The sequence below is a fragment of the Salvelinus alpinus genome, chromosome 15, assembly GCF_045679555.1.
Source record: "Salvelinus alpinus chromosome 15, SLU_Salpinus.1, whole genome shotgun sequence".
Classification (NCBI taxonomy): Eukaryota; Metazoa; Chordata; class Actinopteri; order Salmoniformes; family Salmonidae; genus Salvelinus; species Salvelinus alpinus.
Genome location: NC_092100.1, coordinates 51,130,240 through 51,143,456, shown reverse-complemented (window position 1 = coordinate 51,143,456; position 13,217 = coordinate 51,130,240). Strand labels below are relative to the sequence as shown.

The 13,217-nt window shown below is 47.2% G+C and overlaps 1 protein-coding gene across 1 annotated transcript in view; it reads left to right on the top strand.

Moving 5' to 3' along the window:
• Positions 1 to 13,217, top strand: part of LOC139540294 (hepatocyte growth factor receptor-like) — a 73,510-nt gene that overhangs the window by 21,502 nt on the left and 38,791 nt on the right. The window contains exons 3-6 of the mRNA XM_071344035.1: positions 6,297 to 6,488; positions 10,532 to 10,693; positions 11,393 to 11,569; positions 12,659 to 12,819. Of these exons, the coding sequence (XP_071200136.1) occupies positions 6,297 to 6,488; positions 10,532 to 10,693; positions 11,393 to 11,569; positions 12,659 to 12,819 (692 nt within the window). The remainder of the gene's footprint in view (positions 1 to 6,296; positions 6,489 to 10,531; positions 10,694 to 11,392; positions 11,570 to 12,658; positions 12,820 to 13,217) is intronic.

Genomic DNA, 13,217 nt, shown 5'->3' with positions numbered 1-13,217 from the left:
CCACCTTGTCTCATATACAGTTAGCTAAGGTCTTAATAGTTCAGTGTAAATCCTTCTCCCTTTGCTCTGCATTGGTCCTCCCAAAAATAAAAAGAGTGAGTGAGAGAGACCAGACAGACAGACACACACACACACTGAGAGCCCTAAACACACCATGCAAGTGGTAGCGGGATGACCTGAAGGAAGGAGCAGTCTTTCAGACTTGTAACTTCACTCACCGTGAAGTCCGTCATTAAAAAGGCTCTGCCAAACATTTTGCTGCTCGCTGGCCGGGTGGAATTGATTAGTCCAGACTACTACTGACTGAGAACCAGGAATTCCGTTTCAATTCGTTTGGCCGGAAAGCGCTTTAAAGCATGTCAGTTTGGATCTTGGATCTTTGAAAAGCAGTTACGCTCCTTTGGAATCGTGCATGTTCCCTATTCCAAGTTGGATACGTTTCCTTATTACTCATCAGGGAGCATTGGCCATTGACAACTTCTCTCCAGTGCACTCTGCTCTGGGCAGTTCCTTTTCCTTATACCAGAGTCCATTACTGTAATGCAGTAGTGGGAGACAGGGGGGTGGTTCATGGTGGAAAGGATTCCCCCTCGAAGCCCCTTCTGTCTGTCGGTGGTTGGTAATGAATACGAGTAGATAAGCGCTAATGCTAATAATGCATGGCGGGTAAATGATGGGCTCTAACTCCGCACGTCCCGCTGCCCCAACACTAAATTATCCTCAATTTGCATTGGTCTGTTTGGTCTAATTGAATTAACATGCTAGGCTGGCGGCGGCCTGCCATGTAACAGTAAATATGCTGTATGGACTGGCTGGACTATCGGTCACAGAAAAGAGAAAGTCTTGGGCTAGTGAAGAATGTTCTATAGGTCCATGATGTTCCCTGTTTCCCTCCCATCGCCAGATATCAGCCATTGTTTAGATGACGGAGCGCCGCTACGTGCTGGAGGAAGAGCTCTGAGGATAGAAGTTCATCACAGTACGACCACAAATAATATCTTTGGCCCAAACTCTCTCCATCTCGACACTGCACTCCTCTTGCTACACGAGACCAAGCTTAAGGAGCAAATTATTAGTAACTGCATTCTGCAGCTTAGGGAGAGCGAGAGAGAGGTGCTGGGTCATCATTCACTCATCATTCATTCAGCCAGTGTGTGTGTGTGTGACTATATAGAGTGTGGTACCCAAGGGTAGCTGCATTGTTCCTCAGCAGGATTCACAAAGGCCCCCACAGCCCCCCGGTCTGCGTTGACAGATCATTTGACTATTCAAATGAGCCACGGACACCAAGTTGTGCCTCGGTGACAGAGAGATAGAGAGAGGAAGCGAAAGAGAGAGGAAGAAAGAGAGAAGGGTGAGTGAGTGAGTGAGTGAGTGAGTGAGTGAGTGAGTGAGTGAGTGAGTGAGTGAGTGAGTGAGTGAGTGAGTGAGTGAGTGAGTGATAGAGTGAGTGAGTGAGTGACTGGAATGAGAGGAGAGAGAGAAGGGAAGGGTGACAGGTGGAGAAGAGTGTGGACAGGGAGCGAGAGGGGAGGAAGAAACAATGGGAATACGGGGTAAAGGGAGAGGAGGGTTAGAGAGAAGTTTAGAGTGGGCCCCATCACCAACAGGGGCTTTTAGACCCTGTACTTTTCTCCCTCAATGAACTGAAACGCTCGTTCCCAACGAGGGGTGGGTTTAACACTCCAAAAACAGAAATGAATATTATTCAGCCTGACTGAGTTCCTCTGGCGTCTGTTTATATGATGTGTGAAGCTGTTCTCTGTCCGTGCTCAATGCACCCATGCCACCCTGGGTCACCATACCTAACCCATACACACACACTCACACACTAACCCCTAACTCTGCCTGGCATCCGGAGGGCACGCATCGCCCCAGACCAGCTGCCCTCGGAGCGCCAGGGTCTAATCCAACATTATTGTCAGCTTCTCTAATTCCCCTGACACACACACACACACACACACACACACACACACACACACACACACACACACACATATACCCATACACAAACACACACACACACGTGCCTTCCCTTAGCCCAAGTGTCCCCGGTGGGACTCTCAGAACATAATTATGTGTCCCTACCCCCCTAACAACACATGCACACACACATGTACACATTAATGAACCATGCATACACATATAATATACGCAAGCTACGTATATTGTGTGGGGGGCCTCCACATACAAACAAACACACATATACGTACATGCGTAATTACTCACACACAACCCATCAACACCCCTTCCAGACTCTACAAAACATACATATACACACACCCCATTACAACCCAACCACACTTGCTCCCTAATAAGTACACACACAAACAACAGTCAGTGCAAGCTGTCAGGGGGCAGAGTTGTGTTATTCTACTAAAAGGCCAGCTGACTTTGTGGAGAGCTTTGCTGCCCCACTCAAGAAATCAGCAATAACAAAGTGTGTGTGTGTGTGTGTGTGTGTGTGTGTGTGTGTGTGTGTGTGTGTGTGTGTGTGTGTGTGTGTGTGTGTGTGTGTGTGTGTGTGTGTGTGTGTGTGTGTGTGTGTGTGTGTGTGTGTATATATATATATGTCTCTGTCTACTCTAAGCAGTAGCCCCCAGTGTATTTTAATGACTGAGTGAAGTGAGTGTGTAGGTGTGTGTCTACTATTAATAGTAACACAGCCCCGGGCCTCCCGAGTGGCGCAGCGGTCTGAGGCACTGCATCGATGTACTTGCTGCATTACTACAGATCCTGGTTCGATACCGGGCTATGTCGCAGCCGGCCGCGTTAGGGAGACCCATGAGGCGACGCACAATTGACCCAGCGTCTTCCGGGTTAGGGGAGGGTTTGCCCGGCCAGGATGTCCTTGTCCCATCGCGGCCGGGCTCATGCACGCTGACACGGTCGACAGGTGTACGGTGTTTCCTCCGACACATTGGTGCTTCCGGGTTAAGCGTGCATTGTGTCAAGAAGCAGTGCGGCTTGGCGGGGTTGTGTTTCAGAGGACGATCGGCTCTCGACTTTCGCCTCTCCCGAGTACCTACGGGAGTTGCGGCGGTGAGACAAGACTGTAACTACCAATTGGATATGACGAAAAAGGGGATACAAAAATAAATAATTATAAATAAAATAATAAATAGTAACACAGCCCAAGCCCAGTGGTTTTGTGTGTCGCTAGAGCCACTGGTGTGTCTACTCTAAGGGAGCCTGGCCTGAGGGTCAGAGTAGGAGTATGAAAAGGACATTAGACCTCTCTCTGCACCTTGTCTGTACCCAGCACGCGGATTACACACCCCTCTTGACTCTGGCAGGCCTCACACACACATACACACTCATGTAGACACACACACACTCACATGGGTCGCTAGCGGGCCCCGCGGAGCAGCTAAACACTGAGCCGCTGCTGCCATAGTAACTCTATCGCCTGGCCGTTGTGTTGCAGACAATGGCCGGTGGTTAAGTGTGGGGGAAAAAGGTGTACAGTGTCTCACATATCCCCCCGGCTTCTGTTTTACTGGACAAAAACATCTTCCTCAAACTTGGGAAAAGTTTGGAGACCAAAAACCAGTTGGGAGTTCACCTTCCTTTGCCTTAAAATGTCTCTTTCAATTTCAAATCAGAGCAACAACAAAAAATTGAGAGTTAGAGAGAGAGAGTAGAGAACATAGTTAACCTCGCTAAGGAAATCTATTCTTCAAGACTGTCTTACTGTGTGCCAAAGAAAACCCCTAGGTCTCTCGGATAATAGCAATGGGGCTTCAAACACGACTTGTCAAAACACCGTTCCACTGTCCAATTACGTCCCCTTGATCCTCAGCGTTACCTTCACAGAGTTCCGTGGAATGCTCCGGAACCCCTTCTCTTTCTTCGTCTCTCCCTCCTACCGCTCAGCGTTGCTTTTACAAACACTCCATAGGACCCTGTTTGTTTGCTATCAAAATAATCTCCCCTGGTCCTGTTTTCGGAGCGGTTCTGTGGTAATCTCCGTAGTATCCTGGCTTGATGACATCTCAATCTCTGGGAGTAGTAAGAGAGAGAGAGAGAGAGAGAGAGAGAGAGGTCCCAGACTTCGGACCACTTCCCATGGATTGTATCTCATGTGGTTTACTTGCGTGAGACTCGTATCTAGAGGTGCGGACAGCGGGAGTTATGATGGATCAAAGTTGTTGGCCTGGAGATTCCGGGCAAAAGTAAACACACACAGACACACACACACACACACACACACACACACACACACACACACACACACACACACACACACAGACACACACACACACACACACACACACACACACACACACACACACACACACACACTGTAGACACATGAAAGACGGTCCATCCGTCATCTGCCCCCCCCCCCCCCCCTCACACACACACGCACATTATATCTTACCCACCTGATCTATTTTCACTCTAGGTAGTCAGTCCTCTCTCCTTCTCAGACGTCAGATATTATTCTTCTCTTCTGAAAGAAAGATGAGGTTCTTGTAGAGTGAATCAACTCCGGCCTGACAGCTCAGCACCGCTGGCCCTCTGCAGTACAGCTGTGGCTTTTGGCATTATGTACATCCAGAGATGTTGGCCAGCCTGAGCCTTGAGGATTGTCTCTTTTTTTTTACCCTGGATTTCCCTCTGTAGTTGTCTCTCTATCTATTCTACCCTTGCTATAGCCTTGGAGCTAGTTGTAGCCAGTCCAACCTGGTTTGGCTTATGATAGATTCAGGTATACCGTAGCTTTGAAGCTGTACTGTTGTTTGTTTGTCTACCAGCCAGGACTGTCTTTTCACCTTGGAGCTAAATTCGCCTGTAATGGCCTACTCTACTTTGTCTGTAATGGCTGCTAGAGACAAGCTGCTCGCTTGATTTATTACTCTCCCATTGTTCTCCTCAGCTTCAAAGCTCGCCTTTGAGGTTTACCCCAGACATTTCAGTGTTACACATCGCAAGCAAGTCACCCTGACATAGTCCTCACATGTAGTACTTCATTTACAGAGAGTCTCTCTTTGGGTGCTTAGTTAGTTGGCTATCCCTCCCTGATGCACAGGTACCATCAGTCAGTGTGGTGAGTGAGCTGATACTAATTCCAACTGGGTTTTAAGATAATTTGAAAATAAATGACCCACTTGACCTGCATCACTGTATACACTACTCTCTCTCTCTCTCTCTCTCTCTCTCTCTCTCTCTCTCTCTCTCTCTCTCTCTCTCTCTCTCTCTCTCTCTCTCTCTCTCTCTCTCTCTCTCTCTCTCTCTCTCTCTCTCTCTCTCTCTCTCTCTCTCTCTCTCTCTCTCTCTTCCTCTCCCTCTCCTCCCATATGGGTTTTGGGCCAGTGTTGTGTTCCTTACTGAGTGTTGTGTCTGGGCCCTTTGGAGCGTACAGTGAAACAGTAGATGCTGCCAGGCCGGGCCAAGTGGAGTTAGTGTTAGGGGCCCCAGCCTGGATCTCTTAATCAGTAACCCTCTGCCTCTGTAGTCTGTAGCTAGCACCCTAAACTCTGTAGCTGGCCCCGCCTGTTTAGTCACGGCCCCCGCCTGCCAGCCTCGGGTTTCATAAACTATTGATGACCGACGACGACGGGGGGGTCCTTGACCTGAGAGCTTGTCTAGCTTGACCACACCAGCCCCCCTCACCCTACCCCAAGCTTTCTCCACTTTAATGACTGGTGACTTCTTCTAATGGTTTAATGATGACGACTTGGGTTACTTTCAAAGCAGAGAGTAGGGTGGCCAAGTGAAAACCTGCACAGGGTTGCCATTGCCAGACAGTGGTTCTGCAGAGTGGCCGAGTGAAAACAGGCCAGGCGCAAACACACTTACAGGGTGGACTTTTACTCTATTACTAATGGAGAAGACTCTTGCATGCCTTTTGGGGGCGAGCTAGAGAGAGGGAGACAAATAGGGAGGGAGAAAAGCAAAAGGAGAGAGAGAGCAGTGAGCAGTGAGCGTGTGTAACGTCATGGCAGCCGCACCGGCACGCATTCCCAATGTGTTTCCCATGAATTCCTGCCACGCACACAAACACACACACACTGTGCCAGCCACAACTCAGCTCTCCATTACGAGCAGGGTCCGATGAAAGAGCAGATGAGGAGGCTTAGGGAGCCCTGCTCTCCATCCCTCTCCCTCCCATTTACCCTCATCTGACAGGGGCATGGGGGGAGGTTAGGGGTCTTGGGAAGTGCCGTGGCTCATCAGTTGAGACACTCTGAATGTAACTAGTTAAAAACCACTGGCTGTACATGACATATTTCATGCAACCGTATGTGATCCACGTATCTTACATTGTATGTGTTTTCCTCCCCGTGTAGAGTTCGTCAGACGACTCGTTTGGCTGTGGGAAGCATGAGGAGGGCTACCGTCTGGAGGTGACCAGTACCATGGCCAGACTAGACTACTTCAGCGGTCAGTTCAGCAACGTCCTGCTCACCTCCATTGCCGTGGCGACCGCACAGGAGCAGACCGTGGCCAGCCTGGGCACCGCAGACGGACGCCTCATACAGGTAGGGCGACAGGGGGCAAGAGGGAGTACTGGCAAAGAGAGGGGAACTGTAACACTTTACTTAAACAGCCTTACGAGAGTGAGAGCAGTGAGAGTGTGAAATCACACACTCACTCAATGGAAAGGAGGCAGCATGAATGAGCCCAAAAATGTCCATGAACAGCAAAGGGTTGGTGCTGTAACCTGCTTACCCAAGAAAAAGGAAGAGGAAGAACCCAAAGCTAACTTTGAATTAGTCATAAACAAAAAGTCAATTGAGCTCCTGAGTGTATACAGAAGGCTCAAACCTGCAAAACTGCCTGTTGGTGCCGTGGCCAGACAGCACAGTCTCCCTTTCTTATTGTGCATGTAAATGGGGCAGGATGTTGGTACGTGACCAGTGAAACCTGACAATTTGGGAACACAAGGGGCCGACACACAGGTGGCAGCCAGTACAGGGGCAGGTTAGGAAACACCACAGCTGGGAGGAGGGTGGCTTCCTTCCTATTTGCTCAACACATGACCCCTGACCTTGCCTCGCCATGCTTCCACAAACCCTCCTGCTGCGTTCCGCCGTATGTACCATCTGAGCAAACAAACCACGTCTGGTTTTGACTATTAAGTACAGCCATTGGTGGATTTCACTTTCCGCTTCCCATTTGTGTTTGTAGGCCCTCAGCAGCGGTCTCACTGTCTCCTATAGAGACAGGATTTACTCAGGAGATGGCTCAGTCTAGCCTGGTCCCAGATCAGCCAACATCCTGCCCATTTACATGCATAATGCATAACCGATCTTGGACCAGGCTAGGTTGAGTCAGGTCAGGTGGAAGTGGAACACTGGCGCATAAGAGCTTTTGAGTGTTGCTCTGTCTTGCATGCCCCTGTAAAGGAAGCTCTGTTTGGCCTCAAACTCTCTCTGATGTTTTATGAGTACTTTTAGAAAAACTGTGTTTAAAAAAGTCACGGAAGAACGATGGGAATGGACGAAAAGGCGACGACAGCTGCGCGGAAGCAGGGTTATGAGCCGAACTGCCCGTTAATGGCAAGCGCCGAGCTTCGATGACACGTTCCCTCGCACAGCATTTCTCTCTCTCTCTCCACCGAGTCCCCACAGCTGTTGGCATGTTTTTTTTCTCACTCTTTTTTTTGTTGTTGGTGAAGTTTCTAACCTCATTGTCTCGGGATGGGGGTCTGGGAAGGAGAGAGCAGGAGACCAGCTGTCCTGAGAGAGGGATGCAGTGGACCTCGTGGGGGGGGGGGGGACTTTAAGAGACGAGGTGAAGGTAGGGAAATATTGGTAGAATGGAAGAGTTGTAGCACGAGAGAGAAATATGGGGCCGAGTGTAGAAAAAAGAGGGAGGGAGAGAGGTTGTAAGGTTGAACGATTGCTTCTAGCTTATTAGAATCCTAGGAAAGGCCTCTGTCAACTGCCTTTCTTTCTGTTTACCCTTTGTTCCTAAGGAAAAATGCTCTTAGCACCAATGGAGAGAACAAAAGAGAGAGGATAGGAGAAAGAAAGAGAACGCTCTGCTGTGTTGTGCTGTGTCCCCGTGGTCTCTCCATTCTGGCTCAGGAAATCTCTCCCTATGGTTCAATATCACTGTGAAAATAGCACAGTGGCTGTGTTTATAGGCTAAATTCCCCTGTCTAATACAATAAGCTGTAATTCACACCACTATTACCCCTGGAGAAAGAGACTAGGCCATTCAGTCATTGGTTGTAGCTGAAGAGTGGAGCAGGAAATAGTGTTCCCTGTGAGAAAGGAGACATGCCATTCATTGACTGGCTGAAGTCTCTCACAAAGAAGACATTGGTTTTCAGCTGCAGCGTTTCAATGCTCCAAGGTGCCTTGTCAACAAAGGACCTTGAAAACAGGCGTGAGTGTCCACATCTGACTATCTGACATGACTTAAGACTAAGAGGGTAGCAGCCCCTCCTCGTACTCTTTACTGAAATGCAACGGTCATTTAAAGTGACTGACACGCACGTGCACACCTTGCAGTCACACACCTGGCAGAGGGCCATAGTCAATGAAGAGATAAGGGGAGATAGAAGGAGAGGAGGGGTGGGCGGGTGATACAGTGGATGATATAACCAAAGTGTTCCTATGTCAACCAGGACATAACCACACTCTATTACAGCCCACTGTTATGTTTCACCCCAACCCAACCGGTTCTGAGCTCCAAGCGTGTAACTGCAGCGTAACCACCGATGATGTATGTCACTCCAGGTGTGCGCTGCACTGCATCTGTGTGTAGGAGTGTGTATGTCCGTGCATGCGTTTATGTGTGTGTATGTGTGTGTGTGTGTGTGTGCATACGGGCGTGTGTGTGTGTGTATGAAGGCGTGCCTACGTGTGTGCGTGTGCATGTGCGTGTGTGTGTGTGTGAATAAGACTTCTGAAACACCTCACGACATGTCCAGGTACAAGATGCTCTCTTGCTGCTCTCTTGCCTTCGGGCAATGTCTTTTGTCCCTCCGTCTCACTGTAGCTCCCTCCACCTCCATGGTGGTTAAGAGCTAATCTGCCAATCTGTCATCTCACTCTCAATATAGCAGCATTTATTACCCTCCACACAGTAGTGGGAGTGGCTCGCCGGGCCCATACAATGCCAATGGAAAAAAACACACACTTTGCATGTGAAGTGAAATATAGTTCAGTGTTACTGTGTTAATAGTCCCTCACAACTAGATAACCTGGTCTGCACCACAAGATTCCATGACGTTACCTCTTTGTTACCGTATTCTATTCTATTGCAACCTTCAATCTTGTACGCCACCCGATTAGTAGAAACAGCAGAAGATTGACTCAGCACTAAACGGTCCTACGAAATCTCCATGCCCAAGTTCATGTCAAGTTTTTTTCTGGATCAAAAAGGCTTGGAAGGGGCCGTGGTAGGGTCTGTGGTAGGGGCGCGGTCGGCCTGGCGGCCTGGCTGAATTTCAGATAACATTTTAGAGGCCGTTATCTTAGTAGTGTAGAGACATTTTCGATTTTTAAGCCAATTTCCTGCATTTTTACTAATTTCTCCATGGAGCTGAGTGAAATGTTTGCAGTTTGAAAGCTAATTTCCTGCAATTCTACACATTCTGCCGTGCTGCTGAGAGAAAATGTTGCCCTTTTTAAGCACATTTCCTGTGATTCTATTTATTCTCCCATGGAGCTGAGATCAATTTTTTCCACTTTTAAAGCTAATTTCCAGTAACTCTATGCATTTTGCCATGGCTAATGCTGTGTTATTTTGCTCAAACATAATAACAAAATCTATACTGCTAAATTCATTGTTTTGGTAATTGTCAATGTTCCCTGACTGTCTAGCTTTTATTTTGGTGCCTGTTAGTTATCAAAGATTATATTATTTAAAGGCCCAGTGCAGTCAAAAACTAGATTTTGCAGTGTTTTTTATATATTTCCACACTATGAGGTTGGAATAATACTGTGAAATCGTTTAAAAAAAAGAGCTGTTTAAAAAGTCCACCTGAAATGTCTGCCTGGACATCCACCTGGACATCACCAGGTGATAAATTAGTAAATTGACCAATAAGAAAGAGAGTTCCAAACCTCTCCCAATAACAGATAGTTTTCAGTTTCCCCCTCCCCACTCAGACCACTCCCAGACAGTCCTATCAAAATTCTTGCTTTCAAAATGTCTCTTTGCTAAGAAGCTATGTTGGTTTATTTTTGACCATTTTAATTGAAAACAATCACAGTAAGGTACTTCAGTGTTACCCAGAAATTATTTGATATTGAGATAAAAACTGCTGCGTTGGACCTTCGAAAATATATAGGTCCATTATCTTTTCTACATACTTTATATTTGGTTTTAGCCGTTTAAGTTTACACTGAAAGAGTTTTTCCCGAAAAATGTATTTCTACACTTACGCAACCTGAAGAACCGTTTAGGCAGTCTGCCCAAGTACAGCACCCCACTGTACCTTTCTACATTATTACATTGCTTTATTAATAACTGAGGTATGTGTGGCATCTCCGGTAGACAGGGGTTGTTTTTTATTATTAAATGATATAACTCTGTGTTTTACTGAGCTGGCCTCTGTCTTCCCCAGGTGGTGGTTTCCCGTTCCAAACGCAGCACACCCCATGTGGACTTCCGTCTGGATGACTCGCGCCCCGTGTCCCCCGAGGTGGCTCTCCTGTCCCCCCAGCGCCACCACGGCTCCCCCCAGCGCAGCCAGGACGGCTCACTATTGTTGGTGACAGGAAATAAGGTGGGTAGACAGTAGACACAGGGGAGGGAGTATCAGAAGACATGAAGAAACACACACACACACAAAGACACACAGTGTGTAATGATACACTCAAAGACACACACACACGCGCACTGTATCGACACACACATACTTTATATTCATAACAGACATTCTTTACATTACTGGTTTGATGGAAACACCAGCCCCCTGGCACTAAGACACAGTGTTCAACATTGACCAGAGCCAACAGATTGTTGGAAACAAGGTCCTGAAAGCTTGACATCAATGTCCTACAACAGTTCAGCCAACAGTTGAAAATAAATGTTTTCCCCGTATGCCCACATTGATCAGAGAAATGTTTTTTTTTTTTTTTTTTGTCAATGGCCTACGTACAATACCCCATAATGTGAAAGTGGAATTCTCTTTTTTTCAAAGATTTTACAAATGTTTTCACTTTGTCATTGTGGTATAGTGTGTGGATAGGTGAGAAAAAAAGACTTAATCACTGTTGAATTCAGGCTGTAACACAACAAAGTGTGGAATAAGTCAAGGGTATGAATAGTTCCTGAAGGCACTGTACAGTATGATGTTTTTACAATGAAGTAATGCATAACTATATAATATTATAATAGTAATGATATGGTATTTTAGCTTAGCAGATGCTTTTATCCAAAGTGTCATATAGTTATGTGACCAATGCAGGAATCAAACCCACAGATCACCAAGGTCCCTCTGATTGGTCCTGGCTGTGAGCAACAGTGGATGTGTAGTTCCTGCCTGCTGGCGCCAGGTTTTATGGGATGTGGCTGGTGTGACGGCCGCTGCACCAGGGCAGCCCAGTGTCACCCAGCGTCCCTCTGGACCCAGGACTCCTGCCCTCCCGTCATCACCACGGTAACTAGCCAGTTCAAGTTAAAAAAAGCTTTGTTGTCCACAAGCACAACATTTCACAACACCCCCTATGTCACTCCCTCTGACCAAAACACTGGGACTATTGTTGTTGTTTTGGTCTTTATTGTGAGAGTGTCTACATAAACAAAGACAAGCTGCTAGTGTCTAGTGTCATCTGAGGCCATACAGGTAACTGCCAAAATAAAGGAAACACCAACATAAAGTGTCTTAATAGGGCATTGGGCCACTACAAGCCAAAACAGCTTCAATGCACCTTGGCATTGATTCTACAAGTGTCTGGAACTCTATTGGAGGGATGCAACACCATTCTTCAATAATAAATTCCATAATTTGGTGTTTTGTTGATGGTGGTAGAAAACGCTGTCTGAGGCACCGCTTCGGAATCTTTAAGTGTTCAATTTGGTTGAGATCTGGTGACTGAGACAGCCTTGGCATATGGTTCACATCGTTTTCATGCACATCAAACCATTCAGTGACCCTGTGTGGAGGGGCGCATTGTCATCCTATGGGGGCATAGCCATGGTAGCCAAAATAATGCCCCAAATAATGGCCTACGCAGCGTTTTTTAAGACATGACCCTAAGCATTATGGGATGTTACTTGCTTAATTAACTCAGGAACCACACCTGTGTGGAAGCACCTACTTTCAATATACTCTGTATCCCTCATTTACTCAAATTTTTTAAATTATTTTGGCAGTTACCTGTAGCTAATTGTACAGTATACTATATGCCATATACCCTTTTGGTAAGTATGGAAACAAAGCTCCCACTAGTAACCTGGATACATTACCCAGTGACACAGTGGGATTTGGCTGTGAACAAGCTAGTCATGTTTTTACTGGAGAGCTTGTAAGCGACTCCTCCATTGTTGTTTAAAGGTTGTCTGCCTGGTCGCTTGTCGTTTCTAGTGTGTGGTTTTTACACTTGTTTTTGGATACCAGTTGTCTCTGCTAAAACCAGCACCTGGATCTAGAAGTAGAGGGTTTTCTCTTTCTTTGTCATCTGATTGTTTGGAGGTTGTTTGAAGGATGTTTAAAGGTTGTCCTTGGGTTGTTATTGTGTTTGTGTAGATCTCCCCAGCCAACGGCCCCCTGGGAGGGAGCACCAAGGTGACGGTGTGTGGGAGGAACTTTGGCTTCAACAAGACGGAGAGGTTTGACCACACGCTCATCAGCCTGGACGTGGCCGGAGCACCCTGTAAACTACTGAAACGAGAGAGCAACAGCAACAGGTGAGGGAGGACGGACGGGGATTGGGGTGTGTGTGTAGGCGGGGAGGGGGGGGGGGGGGTAGTGCATGCATGCTTGTGGATGAGTCAGTGGGTGGGTGGTGTGGTGTTGTGTTTGTGTGTGTACTGTTAAATCATGCGTTGGGATAAGGGTGAGGGTAAACAGTTGAATGAAGATTGTTAAGGAAATGGCACCATAGAATGAGGACTCCAAGTGCCGGAGCGCATTCCCACATTGCATTGCATTCTGCTCATGACTTCACTAAGTGTTAAATTGGTGGGAGAATGGCTGCGTACAGAATTTCACTCTTTCCAATCCAAGAGGCCATGCCAGACAACAGCGTTTAACTCAAAAGCCCATGTTACCAAACATCCCCCCCCTCTTATAGTCAACTCATTGT